The 23,330-nt window shown below is 41.7% G+C and overlaps 1 protein-coding gene across 1 annotated transcript in view; it reads left to right on the plus strand.

The window, feature by feature from the left end:
• The window catches only part of sema4ba (sema domain, immunoglobulin domain (Ig), transmembrane domain (TM) and short cytoplasmic domain, (semaphorin) 4Ba), a 113,522-nt gene that overhangs the window by 76,159 nt on the left and 14,033 nt on the right, over window positions 1-23,330 (plus strand). The window contains exons 3-9 of the mRNA XM_034176530.1: window positions 8,831-8,991; window positions 9,140-9,202; window positions 13,912-14,010; window positions 15,517-15,628; window positions 17,372-17,488; window positions 17,721-17,878; window positions 21,769-21,950. Of these exons, the coding sequence (XP_034032421.1) occupies window positions 8,831-8,991; window positions 9,140-9,202; window positions 13,912-14,010; window positions 15,517-15,628; window positions 17,372-17,488; window positions 17,721-17,878; window positions 21,769-21,950 (892 nt within the window). The remainder of the gene's footprint in view (window positions 1-8,830; window positions 8,992-9,139; window positions 9,203-13,911; window positions 14,011-15,516; window positions 15,629-17,371; window positions 17,489-17,720; window positions 17,879-21,768; window positions 21,951-23,330) is intronic.

Consider the following 23,330-nt stretch of genomic DNA (forward strand, 5'->3'; position numbering starts at 1 on the left):
ACAAATAATCCGTGTCTGCTACGTTTAATCTGCGTGTAATTTAAACGCAAACCAAATTTCAGACATATTATAGTATATATTAGTCTGGAACAAAGAGGACAAACAGTGTTGTAAAGAACAATAATCAACGTTTAAGACGTTTAAGAGAAAACTTCACTTTCCCCCACAACGACATGATCAGGAAGCGAGTGTAGCTCACAGCAGCTCCCATTGAAAATAACGGAGAGACAGCCTGTGATTCTCGCATGTTTACATAAAATAAACGCAATAACAACATCTATAAACCCAGCGAATATATTCATTAGAGTTTTAGGCACAATATAAAATACTTTTATGTTGCGATGTTAATGGTGTTGTCCGTGTGCAGCGGTTAAAGTGCAGCGTGATCAGAGCGTCTCAATGCAGTTCTCAATGTTACTGAGATCTTTGAAGTTTTGCGGGATTTGAAACGTCAATAGGGCGAATGGAGAAATGTGGCAGGGGTGGGATTTGAACCGGGAACCTGCCGCACTGAAACTAAGTGCACTCACCACTTGGCCACCACTCCTGCTGTGCATCTGTAAAATAATTGAGTGAAAAAAATTCCTCATGCAAAACAGAAGTTATTGTTGGTCAATCAATCAATCAATCAATCAACTTTTTTCTTATATAGCGCCAAATCACAACAAACAGTTGCCCCAAGGCGCTCCATATTGTAAGGCAAGGCCATACAATAATTATAAAAAACCCCAACGGTCAAAACGACCCCCTATGAGCAAGCACTTGGCAACAGTGGGAAGGAAAAACTCCCTTTTAACAGGAAGAAACCTCCAGCAGAACCAGGCTCAGGGAGGGGCAGTCTTCTGCTGAGACTGGTTGGGGCTGAGGGAAAAAAAACAGGAAAAAGACATGCCGTGAAGGGGGGCAGAGATCGATCACTAATGATTAAATGCAGAGTGATGCATACGGAGCAAAAAGAGAAAGAAACAGTGCATCATGGGAACCCCCCCACAATCTACGTCTAAAGCAGCATAACCAAGGGATGGTCCAGGGTCACCCGATCCAGCCCTAACTATAAGCCTTAGCGAAAAGGAAAGTTTTAAGCCTAATCTTAAAAGTAGACAGGGTATCTGTCTCCCTGATCTGAATTGGGAGCTGTTTCCACAGGAGAGGAGCCTGAAAGCTGAAGGCTCTGCCTCCCATTCTACTCTTACAAACCCTAGGAACTACAAGTAAGCCCGCAGTCTGAGAGCGAAGCGCTCTAATGGGGTAATATGGTACTATGAGGTCCCTAAGATAAGATGGGACCTGATTATTCAAAACCTTATAAGTAAGAAGAAGAATTTTAAATTCTATTCTAGAATTAACAGGAAGCCAATGAAGAGAGGCCAACACGGGTGAGATATGCTCTCGCCTGCTAGTCCCCGTCAGTACTCTAGCTGCAGCATTCTGAACCAACTGAAGGCTCACCAGGTCACCAGGTACATTTACAGAAGACCAGCGCACACTGATGAAGGCACAGTAACAATGAGATAAACCTTGTGAAAACTCATTATTTTTTAAATTTTCATATCTTTGCCCCCCCCCTTAATTTTCTGGGTTTTTTTCTCAACAGAATATCACAACTGAAATGTCCAAATATTTCCATTCCAACAAAATTCAAATGTGAATTTTAAAATTATCTTGGTATATAATTGATAGATAGAACACAGTATTAAGTTTGATGTCCACTTATTTTCCCTTTCGTATGGCTAGCATACTGGCATAGTATCGTACTATGCTTCCTACCCTTTTAAATTAATTTTAGCAGGTCGCGGCCTCCTTAGTATTTCTTCTGTTTTTGTTGTTGCTTAATGCTGAAAAATTATACCTTATTTGTATTCTTTCTGCTCCCTGATTCTGTTTTTTTTTTTTTTTTGTTTGAGGTGCAGCTCTATCCAGAAATGGGAGTGGATGTCTTCTTCTGCAAGCCTCCCGTCCTGTGCACCAGCATGGACTCCCAATGTTTCCTGTATTTTTGTATTGTCAACTGTGTCGGTAGCATGGCCCAAGCAGAGGGTCACCACTTTGAGTCTGGTTTGCTTGAGGTTTCTTCCTCAGATCATCACAGGAAGTTTTTCCTTACCACTCTCGCCTGTGTGCTTGCTCTAGGGGTTGGTAAGGTTAGACCTTACTTGTGTGAAGCGCCTTGAGGCAGCTTTGTTGTGATTTGGCGCTATATACTGTAAATGAAATAAATTGAAAAATAAATTGAATTGAATTGAGGTCCATGGCTGGTTTGGTACGTAATTCTGTATATAGCACCAACGGTTCCTCATGCAGGGAGTAAGCAAAAAACCCCAACAAAAATGTACATTTTATGACACAAATACACTGGTAATATCAATGCAAAATGTAAAGTAGGGACATTTCTTGATGTTTGTCACTTTTACTTTAATAAAAAGGGGAAATTATGTGGGCCTTCTATCATCTGTCCTCATCCAAACTGTTTTCCATAAAGTTTAATCAGAACCTATCGGCTGTCATTGTGTAGATTTTTGGGGCTGTGCTCAGAAAAGTGCAGTTGTAGAAACAGGTTTCAAATTATTTTAAAGATTGAATGAATGAAAGTGGGTCCTTATTCATTTTTATTTCTGTTCTTAAAAAGTTGTGCATTAATCTCTCTTGTAATCTTGCTGCAACACACATAACAGGACCTCTGCCCCTCAAATAACACTTAAATTGTGTTTTGTTTTTTCATTTAGCACATTTGTGTTATTACTGCAGCAAAAGTTTCCGTTTCAGAGCTCGAGTCTCTTTACGTTCCCATCAGCTCCCTGTCTGTGTTTTCGTTGGCATACGTTAAAGGCAAACAGTAAACCAACAGTGGTGGCCTCCAGGCTGCAGCAGATCTGAGCTGCAGATGGTTTTTAAAGCAGCGATTAGGAACACTGATGATTTAACCCTCTGCTTCAGTTAGGAGGCGTTAATGTGTTTGGAACAAAGCCAGTCACTTACTGTAAAACTCCTCATTTGGCTCCTTCCTCTTCTCGCTCTCTTTTTGTGTGCATCTCACTGATGGGAAGCTGACAGTATTTGGAAACGGATGCTGTGCAAACCACACACTGATTTTTATTTGTCTCCCTTCTTTATCAACTCCATCCTGTTGCCTTATAATGTCAGAATGAAATGCAATACTGATATTTACTGCATTTAATAGAAGTCAGTCTGTATCGGTTGGTCCAAACGTATTTGGACTTTAATTCAAATGGTTTAACAAAGATTTCACATTAACCATTTACAACCCTGATTGCAATGAAGTTGGGACATTGTGTGAAATGTAAATAAAAAACGAATACAATGATTTGCAATTCCTCTTATAGTCAATTGAATACACCACAGAGACAAGATATTTAATCATGTATTTGTGGACGATGTGACTCTCACATCGAAACATTAGTCCATTGTACATTTTTGCTTTCAGCACCTTATTGAATTTTCTGGCACTTACTTCTGTGTTGCACCAGTTATTTTTCTCTTTTACAAATTAGTCCTATCTGGTTGCACTAGATTTGTTTGTGCTATACAGAAGCGTGGTAAACTGTTTTTGTTCTACAAGATATTTAATGTTCAGACTGATAGACTTTTTTGTTTTTGTGCAAATATTTGCTCATTTTGAAATGGATGTCTGCAACACGTTTCAAAAAAGCTGGGACAGTGGCCACAAAAGACTGGGAAAGTTGATGAATACTCAAAGAACACCTGTTACATTCCACAGGTGAACAGGTTAATTGGAAACAGGTGAATGTCATGATTGGTTATAAAAGGAGCATCCCCAAAAGGCTCAGCCATTCACAAGCAAAGATGGGGCAAGGATCACCATTTTGTGAACAACTGTGTGAAAAAATAGTCCAACAGTTTAAGAACAGTGTTTCTCAAAGTTCAATTGCAAGGAATTTAGGTATTCCATCATCTACAGTCCATAATATAATCAGAACATTCAAAGAATCTGGAGAACTTTGTACATGTAAGCGGCAAGGCCAAAAACCAACATCGAATGCCCGTGACCTTCGATCCCTCAGGTGGCACTGCATTAAAAACCAACATCATTGTGTAAAGGCTCTTACCACGTGGCTCAGAAACACTACAGAAAACCATTGTCAGTTAACACAGTTCGCCGCTACATCTACAAGTACAAGTGAAAACTCTATCATGCAAAGTGAAAGCCATACATCAACAACATCTAGAAACGCCGCCGCCTTCTCTGGGCCCGAGCTCATTTGAAATGGACAGATGCAAAGTGGAAAAGTGTGCTGTGGTGTGATTAGTCCACATTTCAAATTGTTTTTGGAAATCATGGATGTCGTATCCTCCAGACAAAAGAGAAAAAAGGCTATCCAAATTGTTACCAGCACAAAGTTCAAAAGCCAGCATCTGTGATGGTATAGGGTGTGTTAGTGCCCATGGCATGGGCAACTTACACATCTGTGATGGCACCATCAATGCTGAAAGGTACATCCAGGTTTTGGAGCAACAAATGCTGCCATCCAAGCAACGTCTTTTTCAGGGACGTCCCTGCTTTCCCATTCTTGCTTACATCAAGCAAGAATGGGAAAGAAGTCCACCTACAAAGCTTCAACAATTAGTGTCCTCAGTTCCCAAACACTTATTGAGTGTTGTTAGAAGGAAAGGTGAAGTAAGGTAAAGAATATAGGTTGAAGGGGATTTGCAAATCATTGTGTTCTGTTTTTATTTACATTTTATACAACATCCCAACTTCATTGGAATTGGGGTTGTAGACGTTATCCTCATTTTTACACACAGTTCCTCCATTTTCAAAGACCATAAATGTCCACTTCAGGGACAGCTGTGGTATATATTGTAGATTTTGCTGTGCTCAGTTCATATATGACAGTCAGTGCCCCTGGTCTTGAGACACAAATCTGGGGAAGGGTACAGAAACATTTCCGCTGCTTTGAAGGTCCCATTGAGGATAGTGACCTCCATCATCCATAAAACATAAAGTTTAAATCCACCACGACTCCTCCTAGAGCTGGCTGCCTGTCTAAACAGAGGAATGGGGAAGAAGGGCCTTAGTTAGGGAGGGGACCAAGAACACGATGGTCATTTTGTCAGAGTTCCAGCATTCCTCTGTGGAGAGAGGAGAACCTTCCAGAAGCACAACCATCTCTGCACCAGTCCACCAATCAGGCCTGTATGGTATTGTGGCTAGACGGAAGCTACTCCTTAGTAAAAGGCACATGGCAGCCCACCTGGAGTTTGCCAAAAGGCATCTGAAGGACTCTCAGACCATGAGAAACAAAATCCAAAAAAGATTGAACTCTTTGGAGTGAATGTCAGGCGTCATGCTTGGAGGAAACCAGACACGATCCCTACAGTGAAGCATGGTGGTGGCAGCATCATGCTGTGATGATGTTTTTCAACGGCAGGAACTGTGAGACTAGTCAGGATTGAGGGAAAGATGAATGCAGTAATGTACAGAGACATCCTGGATGAAAACCTGCTCCAGAGCGCTCTTGACCTCAGACTCGGGCAACAGTTCACCTTTCAGCAATACAATAACCCTACGCATACAGCCGAGATATCAAAGGAGTGACTTCAGGACAACTCTATGAATGTCCTTGAGTGGCCCGGCCAGAGTCCAGACCTGAATCCGATTGAACATCTCTAGAGAGATCTGAAAATGGCTGTGCACCGACGCTCCCCATCCAACCTGATGGAGCTTGAGAGGTGCTGCAAAGAGGAATTGGCAAAACTGTCCAAACATAGATGCACCGATCTCGGATCGGTATCAGAACCCAATACCGATCCGATCCCGGGTCGGTATTGGGTTCCGATACCGACATAATTCACGTATCAGAAAATACTGATCCAACCCGGGGCCTTTTTGAGATACCAGAGAAGAGCCACTGTGAATCCTTTCAACTGCTGTTGTTTGCTCTCTGCTGCCGAGCAGGAGGAGAAGAGGGGGAGGTTTTCTGAAGCCATGCTGTTTGAGAGAGCTCTCATCCACAGTGTTCTACCTGCAGTTAGCAGCAAATTTCTGCCCGGCTCTCAGGTTCAAATTGTCTGTTCGTCGAGCACGGATTTTCCAAAAAATTAGCTGAATTGTTTCTGAAAATGTGTGCTAAAATGTTAGCCATTTCACTGTCCCGAGGCTGTCAAATGCCAGCTCAGTGTGCAGTCGAGGAGAAGCTGAACAGAGATTCTGTCCACTGAAAGGGGAAAAGTCTCCATTAATATCCTGTGCCTGAGCGTCACTGATGATACATTTATTTTATAGCTGAAAGGCTTCGTGTTTCCCAAAAGTTCAAAGTTTGTGCAGCACGAAAACAGCGAGAGAGGAAGAAAAAGAAAGAGAGAAGGAGGGAGAGAGAAAGCAAGTGAGAGAGAGAGAGAGCGAGAGAGAGAGAGCGAGCAAGAGACAGACAGAGAGAGAGGGAGAGAGACAGGCAGAGAAAGAAAGAGACAGGCAGAGAGACAGACAGACAGACAGACAGAGAGGGAGAGAGACAGACAGAGAAAGAGACAGGCAGACAGAGAGACAGACAGAGTGCTCTTTTCTATTTAAGTCTATAAAAGTCTATAAAAAATAAAAGTACTTAATTCTTTCACCAAAACATCAAATCTAGGCTTTCGTCTTAGATACACCTAGCAAAATGTAGCTCAACTTTCAGGTCTCCTTTTTAAGAAAATCCTCATATAAATTCAACAATAATGATAATCGGCAGATATCTAAATTCAGGTATCGGGATTGGAAGTGAAGAATTGTGGATTGCTCATCACTCACTCATCTTCAGCCGCTTTTCCGGGTTCTGGTCACGGGGGCAACAGCTCCAGCAGGGGACCCCAGACTTCCCTTTCCCGTGCCACATTGACCACCTCTGACTGGGGGATCCTGATCCCGAAGTGTTCCCAGGCCAGTGTAGAGATATAATCTCTCTACCTCGTCCTGGGTCTTCCCCGGGGTCTCCTCCCAGATGGATGTGCCTGGAACACCTCCCTAGGGAGGCTCCCAGGAGGCATCCTTACCAGATGCCCGAACCACCTCAGCTGGCTCCTTTCAACACGAAGTAGCAGTGGCTCTACTCCAAGCTCCCCATAGATGACCGAACTGCTCACCCTATCTCTAAGGGAGACACCAGCCACCCTCCTAAGGAAGCCCATTTCAGATGCTTGTACCCACAATCTAGTTCTTTTGGTCATGACCCAACCCTCATGACCATAGGTGAGAGTAGGAACGAAGATTGACCAGCAGATCAAGAGCTTTGGCTTTTGGCTCAGCTCCCTTTTCGTCACAACAGTACGGTAGAGCGCCCCTGCTGCACCGATTATCTGGCCAATCTCACGCTTCATTGTCCCTTCACTTGTGAACAAGACCCCAAGCTATTTAAACTCCTTCACATGGGGCAAGACCATATTCCCTACGTGCAGTAGGCAATCCATCTGTTTTCTGCTGAGAACCATGGCCTCAGATTTAGAGGTGCTGATCCTCATCCCAGCTGCTTCACACTCGGCTGCGAACCATTGAGTGTTGGAGGTCACTGGTCAATGAAGCCAACAGCCAACTTTGTAAAGCCAATTGTGGATCGGTGCATCCCTATTTTTTATGTTTAATAAATTTGCAAAAATTTCAAAAACCTTGTTCATGTTGTCGTTATGGGGTGTTGTGAGTAGAATTTTGAGAGAAAATATTAATTTACTCCATTTTGGAATAAGGCTGTAACATAACAAAATGTGGAAAAGTGAAATGATGTGAATGCTTTCTGGATGGACTGTATATTCACGAATGAAATGAAGTTGACCACACAAAACATGAAATATCTTTGGCTCATATTGTCTGCAATGAAATTGAAGTCAAAGTAAATGTAAAAATCACTGTTTTTTTCTTTGCATTTTCCATATCTTCCCAACTTTTTCTAGTTTGGGGTTGTAAATGCCTCATACCAATAGCGTGGTTAGGCTAGAATCCACATATGTCTGGCTTTCCTCACTGAGAGCTATTAGATGTTTTAAGTGTTCAACTGCTGATTGCTCTGCTTGATGTGGAGAAGGATGAGCTCTGTGTGCGTGTGGGTGCGCGTTGGGGCGTTTATGGCATGATGTGTGGCACAAGTGCGACATCTACTGGCAGAAAAATCATTCATAGTACAATTCAATTACATACGGTGTGGCAGTGATAAATGGAGTGTGTCTGGAGCAGAGAGTTCTCAAAAACTGTCACCAAGCAATAGTGAGGGAAACCACCAAGACACACAGGACAACTGAAGCAGTTACAGACTTCTGCAGTTGTAACTGGAGAAACTGTGCATTGTGAAACTTTTGTCTGTTGAATCACCAGTCACTGTATGCAGGTTTGTGGAGGAGTGGAAAAGAGAAGAAAAATAAAGTGTGAAAAATCAGCTTTGGTTTGCCAGAAGGCATGTGGTAGACTCAAGGCTTGTTGTGATCAGTTTTCTTGAATGAAAATCCTATGTACCTACCCACCATGAAGTTGTAACTGATGTTCCATCAGACAAAAGTAGTAGCATGCACCCAGAAGCCTGCATAATCTAGGTTTTTGTGTGGCTCCCCACACTATATTTTTATGAAGCTGAAGTCAACACTAGAAGGACATCTTCATTGTGTCATTTCAACTCAATTGTGGTGGGGTACAGAGGCAAAATTACAAAAATGTCATGTCCAGCTACTTATGACCTGACTGTACACAATTATTTAACACAACACTGTAGCTTTTTTGTTGTTTGTTTTCATAAAAACTACATTTTAAAATATTACGGCCCCCGTGGATATGTATTAGATTGCTGAAGTCCTGTTTAACACCTCCTCTTTTGTGTTCTGTTTTGTGCAGAGGCAAAAGAGAGGACAACCAAAAGTTTCTCAGCCAGCGGAGTCTACAATTATACTTCTCTCCTTCTCAGCAAAGATGACAACATGCTGTACGTCGGTGCTCGGGAGATTCTTTTTGCGCTCAACCTCACTGATATCAGCGCAGTCAAGCTACAGCAAAATGTAAGAATCGGTGCCTATACATCAGTAAGGTCTGCTGGGGAAGCATGAATTCATATGACTGATGTAATTCTGGATGACCAGTGTCACTATGACACACCTGACAGTGTTATAGATTGAGTATGTCACTAACAGAGATTCTTTCCTGCAGCTCACATGGAATACTCCAGAGAATAAAAGAGATGAGTGCAGTTTCAAAGGCAAAGACTTGCAGGTGAGCAAGCGCCAAGTGTCAAACACAATAAAGTAAGTGCAGATGGCTCAAATGTTATTTACATACATGCTAGTTAACAGCTCGGTGGATTACTGATTAGCACTGTTGCCTCACAGCAAAAAGACATTGGATTGATTCCCACCTGGGCCTTTAGTGCGGAGTTGCATGTTCTCCCCGTGTTTGCGTGGGTTCTCTCCACGTGCTCCGGCTTCCTCCCACTTCCAAAAACATGCAGGTTCAGTGAATTGGAGACTTTAAATTGACTGTGTGTGTGTGTGGCCCTGCGATAGACTGGCATCTCCATGGTGTGCCACACGTTACGGCTTATGACTCCTGGGATAGACTCCAGACCCCCATGACCCTTGATTGGAGTATGTGGGTATAGAACATGGATGAATGAATGCTAGTTAAGTTGCCAGTTGTTGAGTGGCACACTGAAACCAGATTTAGAACCCGAGGATGGAAATTTTCAGTCAAATTCAGCATTTCCATTTTACATCAGCAGATATTCCATCCTCCAAAAAAAATCTTTCTGTGAACTTCCCAGTAATGCTTTCTCAGCACCCTATACAGCCCCGACTTTCCGCCAGTCTTTGACTCCTCTGGATGATATCCAGCATGCCATCTGAGATGAAACTCCTCGTCCTCTAAACACTGGCAACTCCAGTGCCTGGCCCTTTTCAGTGTGTTGTTGTTGAAGAACCCCCCACATTCCATTTGGGTCATTTGTTGTCTTCCTATGTACAAGGTCTCTTAGATAATAAACCGACCCTTTTATTTTTTTTTTAACTATATGGATTTGAATGACATGCGATTACACCAATCATGCTTGAACCCTCGTGCGCATGCGTGAGTTTTTTCACACGTGTCGGTGACGTCATTTCCCTGTGGGCAGGCCTTGAGTGAGATGTGGTCCCGCCCTCTCGGCTGAATTCCTTTGTTTCACACGCTGCTCGAGACGGCGCGCGTTGCTTTATCAAAATTTTTTCTGGACCTGTGAGGAATATCCGAGTGGACACTATTGGAGAAATTAAGCTGGTTTTCTGTGAAAAGTTTAACGGCTGATGAGAGATTATGGGGTGTTTCTGTCGGTGTAAGGACTTCCCACGGAGCGGGACGTCCTGCAGCGCTTCCAGGCGCTGTCGTCGGCCTGTTTCGAGCTGAAAACATCCTAATTTAAGGCTTAATTCACCCAGGACATCGTGAGAGAACAGAGAAGATTCAGAAGAGGCCGGCATGAGGAATTTATGCGGACATTCCACTGTTTAAGGACATTTTTTTTATGAAAAACGTACGCGCAAATTCGCCGAGTCGTTTCCGTGACGACTCGGCAAATCTGTGTGCGCCGCGACAGGAAAAACACCTCCGTGTTGAAAACCATTTGTAGAATTCAGGCGGCTTTTAATGGCTTTCAACAAGTGAGTAACTGAGAAATTGTTTAACAGCTTGGGCATGTTCCAACTTGCCCGTTAAGATTTCCAACAGAGGTGTTTTTCCTGCCGCGACCCCCCGCGGTCGGGTCCAGCCCGACATGCGACTCTGCCCGCACGTTCTTTCATTACAAAATGACCGTTAACAATGGAATGTCCGAATAAACTCCTCATGCCGACTTCTTCTGAAAGTTCTCTGTTCTCTGACGACTTACTGCGTCAACAGAGCCTGAAATGTGGAAGTTTTCAACTTGAAACGGCGAGACGCTGCCGCCTCGAAGCGCAGATCGCCGTCAGGCGCCGTGGACCGTCCTTAAAGCGACACTACCAGACCAAAATCTCTCATCAGCCGTTAAAATCTTTACCGAAAACCAGCTGAATTTATTGAATGGTGTCCACTCAGTTGTGCCTTACAGTTTTGAAAAAATTTTTATCAAACAAAGCAGCAGTCTCTGAGCCATTCCTAAACAATGAAAAAAATCGACGAGCGGGTGGACGACTCCTCACTCAAAGACTGCCCACAGGCGAATGACGTAACCGACAGGCATGAAAAAACTCTCGCATGCCCACGAGGGTTCAAGCATGTCTGATGTAATCACACGTGATTCAAATCCATATGGTTTTTGAAAAAAATAATAAGGTCGGATACTTTTCTAATAGACCTCGTACGATGGAAAAATTAGAAGGTATGGTGCATGGTCCTGGGTGGTATGTACATTGCAGAATAAGTATGTTATTATATACATTGTTAAAAATTATAAATATTGCACATTATGGGATGGAATGTTGCACATTATCATCGGTGCATGCGGGAATTCAGGATGGTTACCGCTTTGGGAAAAAAACTGTTTTTGAGTCTCTTTGTTCTGGTCTTAATACACCTGTAGTGCTTCCCTGAGGGCATCAAGTCAAACAGTTCAAAGCCAGGGTGGGAGCTGTCTTTAGTGATGTTTAGGGCTCTGCTAAGGCAGCGAGAGCTGTAAATGTCCATCAGGGAGGGGAGAGGGCAGCCAATGATCTTTTGGGCTGTCTTTATGACTCTCTGGAGCCTCTCCCTGTATGCAGCAGTATAGCTGCCGTACCATACTGTGATGCAGTATGTCAGCAGGCTCTGAATGGATGCTCGATAGAAGGTCAGCAGCAGGTTGGAGTCTAGCTTGTGCTTCCTGAGGACTCTCAGGAAGTGTAGCCGCTGCTGAGCCTTCTTGGTGACTGCTGTGATGTTCACAGACCAGGAGATATCATCGGAGATGAGGACGCCGAGAAACTTGAAGGTGTGAACCCTCTCCACACGCTCGCCATTGATGAAAAGGGGGGCTGGGTCGATGCTGTGCTTCCTGTAGTCAGTGATGATTTCCTTGGTTTTCTTGGTGTTCAGTGCGAGGTTATTCTCTGAACACCAGGCTGCCAGCTTCAGGACCTCCTCTCTATAAGCTGTCTCATCACCCTTAGAGATGAGTCCGACCACAGTGGTGTCATCAGCAAACTTGACGACCAGTTTGTTTCGGTGGGCCGAACTGCAGTCGTAGGTGTAGAGGCAGTATAGGAGGGGGCTTATTTTCATTATTTACAATTTTATTTTACATGGTATAGATCTTTAATGAGTCTTCATTTTATGGGTTCTTTAATACGTAGATATCAACATGTAGTACCTAGTTTGAGGTTTCCATTTGATAGCATATAAATTATGTATTTTATCTTCCTATAGTAAGCTGGCAGTGTTTACTTTAGATAGATACCAATACACATTACATCATAGCTTCTGTTTCTATAATATAATAACCATAAGCTAGCTATAATTTCATTTTACTACTACAGTAGTCTGCAAACTAAGTATATGTACGAGGTCTGTTAGAAAACTATCCAACCTTTTTATTTTTTGCAAAAACTATATGGATTTGAATCATGTGCACTTGCATCAGCCAAGCTTGAACCTTTGTGCGCATGCATGAGTTTTTTCACGCCTGTCGGTTGCGTCATTTGCCTGTGAGCAGGCTTTGAGTGAGCAGTGGTTCAGCCCCTCGTCGGATTTTTATTGTGAGGAAAATGTCTGAACGATTTGGAGCTTTGCTGCATCAAATTTTTCCAGAAACTGTGAGAGACAGCCAGGTGGAAACCATTCGGAAGATTCAGACAGCTTTCAGGGTCTATTCTACGGGGATCACACAGACTGAGTGTTACAACCGGTTTAAAGACGGCGCACAATGGCAGAGGGCGCGCCGCCCCCGAGCAGCGATCGACAGGCTGAAACGACCAGATCATTTCCAAACTGAACAGCTTGGGCATGTTCCAACTTGCCCGTTAAGATTTCCAACGGAGGTGTTTTCCTGCCGCGACCCCCCGCGGTCGGGTCCAGCCCGACATGCGACTCTGCCCGCACGTTCTTTCATTACAAAATGACCGTTAACAATGAAATGTCCGAATAAACTCCTCATGCCGACTTCTTCTGAAAGTTCTCTTTTCTCTGACGACTTACTGCGTCAACAGAGCCTGAAATGTGGAAGTTTTCAACTTGAAACGGCGAGACGCTGCCGCCTCGAAGCGCAGATCGCCGTCAGGCGCCGTGGACCGTCCTTAAAGCGACACTACCAGACCAAAATCTCTCATCAGCCGTTAAAATTTTTACCGAAAACCAGCTGAATTTATTGAATGGTGTCCACTCAGTTGTGCCTTACAGTTTTGAAAAAATTTTTATCAAACAAAGCAAGTGTCTCTGAGCCATTCCTAAACAATGAAAAAAATCGACGAGCGGGTGGACAACTCCTCACTCAAAGACTGCCCACAGGCGAATGACGTAACCGACAGGCGTGAAAAAACTCTCGCATGCCCACGAGGGTTCAAGCATGTCTGATGTAATCACACGTGATTCAAATCCATATGGTTTTTGAAAAAAATAATAAGGTCGGATACTTTTCTAATAGACCTCGTACAATTTGTCTTCTGAGATTGCATGTTATCTTCTGTAAAACAGTCTGATCTTGACATTTAACCAAATTAAACCTGTGACATTGAGCAAACGGCAGTATGTGCAACTTATGTTAAATCTTAAGAAAAATTACAAGTCTGGAATTAGTCTTATAACTTATCTTGCAAATTAAACAAATCTGGTAGTAGTGAAACTCAAGGTTAATATTTATCTTGAGTCACACACACACAAAGTGTCTGTTTCAGACAAGGCCTGGTAATATTTTAGTATTTTTTTAAAAACCAAAAATGCCTGACATTTTTTTAAAACTGTGCAATGTAAAGTTTGTCCTGGTTTCCTCGTTTCCAAAACAGACTGATTGCTTCAACTACATCAAGATTTTGCTGCGCATGAACAGCACTCACCTGTACGTTTGTGGGACACACGCCTTCAGCCCCATCTGTGCTTACATCGTGAGTGCGTCTATGAACACCTCTTTTGTATCAGCATGCTCCTCCCTGTGCACTTCTTATTATCTTAAAGCTACAGTGTGTAGGATTTAGGGGTGCTTAGCGAGGCAGAAATGGAATACTGTATATCATTCCTAACCATCAATGCTTCAGTGTGTTTTCACAAGCTTAGAATGACTCTTTCATATCTACATGGACGGGGCCTCCTCATGGAGCATGCCATCCTGATACAGTAGTCTAAAAGGAACATTGCTGCAGCTTCCACATTTTGTAGCATGGTTGGAAGAGTGAAGAAAAAACAAGAAGAATCACAACCAAGGTACCAAGGGTCATAGAATAATGTAAAATTTCTAATTTTGATATTTTAACAGAAAACTGCTAGAAAACATTCAGTCAAATGACCTACATATAGTCCAGAATCACCACCTATTTAATAACTTAAACTTTTTGGACTTTTTTTTGGCTGTTGGGAAATTTCCCTGATAATCTTTAAAACATTTAAGATCTCTAGAGACTGCTGTCTGCTCAAGAAACAAGTTTTGATTTGTATTTTTCACTTTAAGTCAATATTCCATTGATAACGGTATGACTGGAAATAAAATTTCATTATATTTGGAAAATGTTCGTTTTACCCATTTTCTCTTAAAATATCAAAATAGAAATTTTACCCCTTACTATGACCCTCCCAAACATGTATTGGTCATTCTGAACATTTTGAATACGTTGTAAAATCTATTGCTGCTGCAGTTTAGAAAATACTGTTTTTGAAGTAACACTTGGTATGAAAAAGGGCATGGTCATTTTCAGATTGTTCGTCCCAGAGAGATTTTGGCACATATCCCAAGGTGTTCATTGGGGTCATATTCGTCTAGAACAGCTGAGTTATACTGTCTTAAATGAGGTGTATACCTGTCTCATCTGGGTCCTCTACTAATCACCAAACAAGCAAAATCATGAAGAGAAATAATTTTGACCAGTGACAGCACACTGCAGTCTGCAACCTCACCACTAGATGGCACTAAATCCTACACACTATCGCCTTAAGAAATAAAGTGGTACATTATGTCAATTAGTTTGACAGTAAGTGCACACTACACCCACAGAATACGTTATTTCCTCTGATCTAGGAAAGTATTTTTGATGCCTTACTAGATTCTGGAGGACAAGCTTTTATAATGTGATATTTGGTGCTGCCTGACTGTAAATTCACTTAGCTCAGACCGGCTGAGGCTCTGCCCAGATTAGATACACTGGGAGATGCATTAAGGAAATGGATCTAAATATTTGCTGCATATAATCAATCAAATTAGATGAAAACAGATCAAGTTTCTAAACCTTTCTGCAAATTGTGCAGTCTTTTATTTAAATCCAGCATCTACTTTATGAATACAGAAAGGGATGAGTTGTGCTTCAATTTTAATCAGCCTTTGCAATTATGCACGAACTGTAAGCAGTACATCACAGTTCTGTTTTAACCTAAACATCTGTATGTGCATGCACACGATACAGAGGACTGCAGACTTTGCACTCGTCAGGAGCAACAACGGCGAGATCATCACAGAAGACGGACGAAGCCGCTGCCCTTTCAACCCCGAATACAAGTCCACAGCTATAATGGCCGGTACGTCTCTGCTGTCTGAGGGTGTTGAAAAAAATAGTTATGCATTTCACATGTGGGTGATTCTTAGACTACGGGCACTTATTATGTCCTTTGATAATATTGTATGAAAAACAGAAAAAAGGGGAAATTTCACACTTTTATAGTTATCTTTACAATGAAAGTGTGTTAAGAAATTTGTTCTAGTAGTCTATGATGAATTTTTCACCTTTTTTCAGCATCATTATATGCAAATATTGCCGTTTTGTGCTTGTCCCACACCCAGACTTTTGATCTTCAATGATAAAAATGAATGGTAAAGAAACGTTTTTTTTCTAATGTTTTAAAATATCTCTGAATAAAATATCAGTAAAATAATCAAAACATAATTGGGGTATTCAGTGTCATACAACTGTTGTGATTTTTTTAAACAAAATGTAGTTGTCCCACACTATTGCCGTAATTTCCACCACAACACTGTAATGTCCCTTTAAACAGTTTGTATGAAAGATTGTTTGGGTAGTTTCTATGGAGATAAACAGTGACATCAGAGCACATGTATATAGCACCAAATCACAACAAACAGTTGCCCCAAGGCGCTTTATATTGTAAGGCAATGGTGTGGTGGAAATTACATTTACAAGGCCAGTAGTGCCCGTAGTTAAACAATCACCCATGCATAAGTGAAAGTACTTGTCATAATTTTGATGTGTTCGGGATATTATCAGAATCAAATTTATTGCCAAGTAAGTTCTCACATACAAGGACTTTGATCTGGTGTTATTGGTGCGTGAACAATAACATAAGAAGAAGAAAAGGAAAAAAAAATACTTCTGTAAGAAGTAAAAGAGCCAAATAGGCAAAAGTGTGTTCACTGTTAAATAAATATAACGTAGCGGGATGGGGCTGTGCAAAAAGTATGTGATTGGTGTGCAGAAGTACAGTACCTTTCAGTACAGGGATGACCAATCTGTACTTTGTGGAAGTTGGGGGGGAGCAGGGTAAATGGGGGTCTCTGGCGTTATTTATTAGTCGAGCTGCAGATGCAAAGACGCTGTTTTTGTGTCTTGAGGTTTTTTGATGGCTGAGGTCCTGATGGACCTCAGCCATCTACCAGAGGGGAGGGTGACAAAAAGATTGTGTCCTGGGTGAGAGGGGTCGGCCACAATCTTCCTTGCTCTCCTCAGGGCCTTGGAGGTGTACAGGTCCTGTAGGGATGGCAGATTGCAGTCGATCACCTATTCTGCTGCTTGGATGATGCGCTGCAGTCTACTCTTGTCCTTAGCAGCACCTTATCTGTGTGACGTGTCAGATTAACGCAAAGATGTGCAAACCATGAAATAATCAACTGGCTAACATCCAACATGTTAGTAATATTGATTTATCTAATTTTAGAAAATGGGAAGTGGGGAGCTGGTAGGTTCATAGGTGAGGTGATGGGGAATTTAAAAAATGACAGAAAAAGCATAGAGTGAAAAAAGAGGCATGTCAAACAACAAAGACTCCCCGCCTGCTGGGCCCCAACTGTGGAAGTTGTAATTACATGGAGAAGACTTTTCATCCAATAAATCAGAACAAATGTTGGCTCAGACAGAAATAACAGACCCATAAGATTCTTGCTTGTTATTGACATAATCGAAAAGGTGACAGAACTTTTCAGCTGACCCTCACAAAAACAGTCACTGTCCAAATACTAATTGACCTGCTTGTGCTTTATAGAACCGCCATTGCTGGTGGTAATTGCTGCCATTCTTCTGTGTGTTGCAGATGGAGAGCTGTATGCCGGTACAGTCAGCAATTTCCAAGGAAACGAGCCGATTATTTACAAGAGTTTAACACAAGGAATGGCTCTCAAGACAGAAAACTCACTCAACTGGCTTCAAGGTACACTGCTGTAGTTAGACTGCAAGAACAACTTATATCATTCAAATCATGTCCGCTATTCATTATCAGATCTTTTGTTTGACAAATTGTGCCAAATATGCCATGTAGGAAGATCAGAATTAGAAAATTATTTCGATATAATCTCCCTGTTGCAGATGGATTTTCCAGTTGCTTTCCAGGATGCAGGAATGGAGATCTGTTCCTTTAACTTTTCATGTTGTATTTGTTTCAGACCCAGCCTTTGTTGGCTCTTCCTACATACAGGAGAGCCTACCCAAAGGCAACCCAGTGGGCGATGATGATAAGATTTATTTCTTCTTCAGTGAGGTGGGAAAGGAGTTTGATTTCTTTGACAACACCATCGTGTCACGCATTGCCCGCGTGTGTAAGGTGAGTCAAGCCTGAAGCCAGACAGTTCATCTAAAGGGGATTTATTTTCTGACCCAGAGCACAACATCATGATCCATCTGTGCTGGAGTTTGAACACTTCTGTATGTTTGTGTGCAGCTGCAGAACTGCTCATGCTGTAGGTTAAATAAGAAATGTGCTGTACAGTTCACAGTACTTCAGGGTAGAATCTCGTTTTACAGAAAGTCATTGCTTTAGCATGTTTCTTTCTGTTTAATTCATTTTTGTGCAGTTCCTGTCTGCCATCAGTTCCTCTCACATTTCTCCAAATATTTGTGTCATGGGTGCAGGCAGGGAAGACCCATATTTAAAATGCTGACAATGAGACATAATGGAGGTGTAGATTTCATTCATATAAAACAGAGTAACAACACTAGCAAATGCAGAAAACATTGACAAATAGAGAAACCACTGGTTTAAATTCTACAACAGGTTGTTGCATCACAAAACATTTTTGAAATTGTCAAAAAAAAAGAAAAACACGAGAACATAAAAAAAATATATATATAACCTATTGCACATGGAACAATTTGATTTTATAATGTAATGGCTGCAGGATAACTGGAGACCCCTGAGCAGAAAACAACACAGATAAAAAGTTCTTTCGAATGCTGAGCAACATGAGTGCATCGTCAGCTTGATATGTTATGTTGTTTGACAAATTTTAAATACCAGCCATTCGAGGCTCTGACGTTCTGGTTTCCATGTTGCTTATGCAGCCGCAGTGCCCCATATTTTGGACACTTCTCTGTCTTGCGGATGCCTGTTGTTCTCCTTTCCTGGAACCATTTTATCAGCTCCTCTTCAATGTCCTGATAATGAACTTTCCTCCCCCCACCAGGCAACCACTTTGCTGTTTTGACCAGAGTTGCAAGCTTATCCTTGTTCCTACACCACTCCCGGATGCATTTCCTATTGACTCAGAAAATTTGAGCAGCATAGTGCTTCCTCTTCTTTTACACTTCTTTCACAACTTTTTGCTTGAACACTGTCGAGTAGCAACATTTGCGCAGAGCCATTTTATGTAATTGTGCCACAGCTACTGCATACAGAAAAACATTTGTTTCTAGTCTGTGCTGCCTCTCTTGCAATGAAGTACACATGTCCGTACGTGCCATAAGGCCGTACTATGTACAGCATGTCTGCAAGCACGCACATGCACACAAACACTTGCAAATAAACGCCCCCTTCACATAAATTGCAGGCCCCTGGGCGTTTAATAGAGTAAATACAGTCATTTTGTCATTTACAAGAATTGTACATGCTAACAAATGCTAACAACAATGGCATGCTCAGCGTTTGTGTAGACAGCCAGTGTCGTACACATGCACGATAATGACGTCATTTTCGGGATCTTCAAAATCTCTTGTTTCTCCATATCTTGCATTTTGTACATGTGTGCTCTAAAAGTCTGATTCCAAGCTTTGACTTGTGCATTGTGTGAGTAAAATTAGTTTCTCTAAATTCCTTGTGTGACTTATTACCAGTGTTGGGGAAAGTAACTTTGGAAAGTTACTTCATTAGTTAATTTATACAGTTATAGTTTACAGTTACTTCATACAGTTAGTTCATTAGCAGCTGCGGACACCTTGTCGGCAGCTGCTGAATGTAATTAATAAAGTTACTCATAATCTAATTTGGTTATTTTTAAGATTTAGTACTCAGAAAAGTAACTATTAGTTACTTTGCTGATGAGTTACTTTGTTGATTGCTCAATCTTACAAGTAACCAAGTTACATTACTCGTTACCTTATTAGTTACATTACTTATTAGTTGCAAGTTTTCGGCAGATTCTAATAAAGTAATTGCATAATGCTGCTAATGAAGTAACTGCATAAAGCAACTGTATAAAGCAACTTCCTTCCCACTGTTGCCAAGTGCTTGCTCACAGGGGGTCGTTTTGACCGTTGGGGTTTTTCATGATTATTGTATGGCCTTGCCTTACAATATAAAGCGCCTTGGGGCAACTGTTTGTTGTGATTTGGCGCTATATAAAAAAAAAGTTGATTGATGATTGAAAGTTACTTTTCACAACACTGCTTATTACACTGGGTTGCTGTCACTCATGTTATTTACCCTGGTGATTAGCGGACAGGTTCCACTTCACAGAGGCCAGCAATGGAATAAGTGATGTTTTACTTGAAACAAGCTAAACAAAGCATTTCTCAAATGCAGGATTGTGTGGGTTTCCAGAAAGAAGCCACTAAAGCCCGCCAGGGTGACTGCTTTTTAGATGGCCCTTGAAAGGGATGCTTTTACAAGGGATTAATGAAAGGAAAGCATTTGCTTCAATTATTCACAAGTCAGTTTAGGCACAGTGACATTAAACAGTAAAACTGGCTTCAGCCAGGAGGGCCAAGCTATATACAGTTGCTCATTATCTGCTTGGTTTACTTCAATAACTGCTTCAAAATCTCTGTATTGGTCATGTGTCATTTCTTCTGATTAATGCAAAATACAGCAGGCTCAGTAGATCTCTCATGCTGAACGTGCATCTATAGATATTAAGCTCTTCCCTTTGTCTCTTCCTCTACATTGCTGATTGCGTCTTCAGTTTTTAGCATTCCATTTTATAATTGTAATTGTTGCCACAAAATATAGACGGACATTGTGGTCTGACATCCATTCTCACTGTGCCCTCCTGAGACCTGTAGTTCTCTGTGGAGTCACGTCTGGCTCTTATTTAACAACCATAATTCTCTTGCTGCTGTAAATCACTGGTTTCAAGATAAAACTTGTGACAAATCTCAACGTGGAACTCCAACAGAGCCTCTGTGGGAATTGTGGACAGCTGACAGAAAAAAAAACCTTAGGATACTGTACAGCACTGTGCAAAATATTTAGACACACTGTGTCTTATAAATAATATAAAGCTGGTAAAAATGTAATATTTTTCAATTCATTTAAATAAGTGAAATATGGCCATTTATAGCCCATTGATTTTGCAGAGTAAAATTTACTCTGCTGGGATAACATTTGGTCCCAGTCCAAATACAATTAAATATACTCTATCTAGTGCTAAATCAACTCTATCACAGTGTAAAATCAACTCTTATTGGGGTAGAAACACTTGATCAATTGATTTTTGCTGGCATAGGAACATTTGAATATTGTTGAATACTTTTGGCCTTGGCAGCCACTGGACCTAGGCTTTGGAAATTAAAGAAACTGGCAGTCAAGGTCATTTCAAGATACATGTAACTTGAAAACCACACATTGAGAGAGACAAAGAGCAATCATACAAATCTTTGTGTTGGGTGTCTCGACCTGTGACCATGCTATTTGAGTTTTAGAATGTAAGCTGCTGATCCATTATCAAGCCATCATCCACTAACCATCCAGCAAGTGGCACACACATGTCTATGGTTTTGGGGGGTGGGGGGGTATTATGGGAAACAATCTGGAGGTGATTGACTCATCAGACTGTGTGTTTATGCATTCATTCTGGGAAAATGTGTAGGCTTGTCCAAAGCATAGGAAGAAACACAGTTCATTTTTACTAAAATTGTAGGGTTTTCACTCTATATTGTTTTTATGGCCTCTAGGTCTATTACCTGAGGGTATGTTTGCAGCATGGGCCTAATTAATTTCATCACTGTGGTTTTACCATATTAGATTTACCATATTAGAGTAACGTTTTTTTATTCTATCAATTTGAAGAGCTCCTCCCTGGGGCAGAGGCCTTTCATTGTTTGTAGATATGGATCATATGAAATGTTGTGTTATCTAAAGTCTATTATGGAAACATGTTACACGTTATTATTTCATGCTTCTAAATCACGTTTGACTCCAGTCAGTTGTTACTTTGATCATGTTGTACCCTCTACTGGCAGCATGTAAAACAGCATCTAACCACCACATATTTGTTGCAGGGTGACAAAGGAGGTGAGCGAGTTCTGCAGAAGAAATGGACGACGTTTCTCAAAGCCCAGCTCTTGTGCTCTCTGCCCGATGATGGCTTCCCCTTTAACATCATCCAAGATATGTTCGTGTTGACCCCCAGCCCAGAGGACTGGAAGAACACAGTGTTTTACGGAGTCTTCACGTCTCAGTGGTGAGGACGAGCCCTTTGACGAGATTTGATGTGTGCGTCTGTTTTTGGTCAACCTGCTACACATGGAGACATTTATTTTGAAATAAGCACAAAATAAAGTTAAATATGCCTGACACTTAGAATGAAAAAGCAGAAAATAAAGTTAAATATACCCGTTATTTACAATGAATGATGGCCCTATGACAGACTGGCATCCTGTTCAGGGTGTACCCCCCCTCCAGACCCTTAATTGGTGTAACCAGGTATAGAAAATGGATGGATAGATTTACAGTGAATGATTTAATTCTGTTTGGCCTCTGTGCTGCAAAGGCCTTCTGTAACAGCAGTATGTCAAGCGCAGTCAGTTGATGCCAAGATTTCAATCAAGCAAAATCCAGACACTCTCAGCCTGCACTAAATTCCTGTTTGACCTTGATAAATTTGCATATCCAAAGCTGATGTTACACTGTTACTTCTCCATTCGCCTCCACTGGCCAACATCAGAGACTTGACTGGATGCACCTCCTCCTCTGGATTGGGCATAAAGGAATATGTAGGATCTGTCTTGATGACACACCAGTAGCAAGTGACAAAATTGCAGATGATCAGCGCCATCAAGCTATGCGACTGCTCCGCGGAATGCACTGTCTTATGCACCTGCCTCCACCACCCCCCAACCCCCCAAATGGCAAAAGTTGAACTATTGGAAGTCAGTGGACGTTGCCAAAAGTCGAGCTCCACCAGAACAATATCATCCCCCGCTGACCTACGTCAACCTGCGTTGAAGACAGGAACACCTGGAGTGAGCCTTCTCCAGCGCTTCATAGAGATTTTTGGCAGTCTGCTACATCGCGAGCGTCAGCCACTTCACATCATAGTGGGAACAAACATGACCTATTTGCATGTTTCCTCCCACAATTTTGGGCCCTCTGGTCGACAAAACCCTAGTGGCATATCCATGCAGGCAAATGTGCTCAACTGACAATCCACACTATTTAGTGCATTAGATACATGCAATCCTCATTGTGTTGTGTTAGAAACTCAGCATCCAGGTGTATTTGCAAGTGCAATGGTCTTTGTGCACGTTTTTACACATGCAAGCCTTTGGCAAATCAGGCCCTAAGACTTGTAATATTTGTACATATAGATAATGGGGCAATTACGAAAATCTTGATTCTGATTTTACTTGTTTCATATCATGATCTGGAAGAAACTAAATTGTAAGATTATGTTTGGCCTCAATTCAATGACTGGGATGGGGAATGACTGGTACAGATGTGTGAAGCAAATATGACCTTGAACTACATATTTCCATCAGGTCACAATTCACAAGCCACTCCTCTAGCTGTTCCTGCTTAAAAAAAAAAAAAAAAAAAAAAAAAAAAAAAAAATCAGCCAATC

The sequence above is a fragment of the Thalassophryne amazonica genome, chromosome 8 (assembly GCF_902500255.1).
Source record: "Thalassophryne amazonica chromosome 8, fThaAma1.1, whole genome shotgun sequence".
NCBI lineage: Eukaryota > Metazoa > Chordata > Actinopteri > Batrachoidiformes > Batrachoididae > Thalassophryne > Thalassophryne amazonica.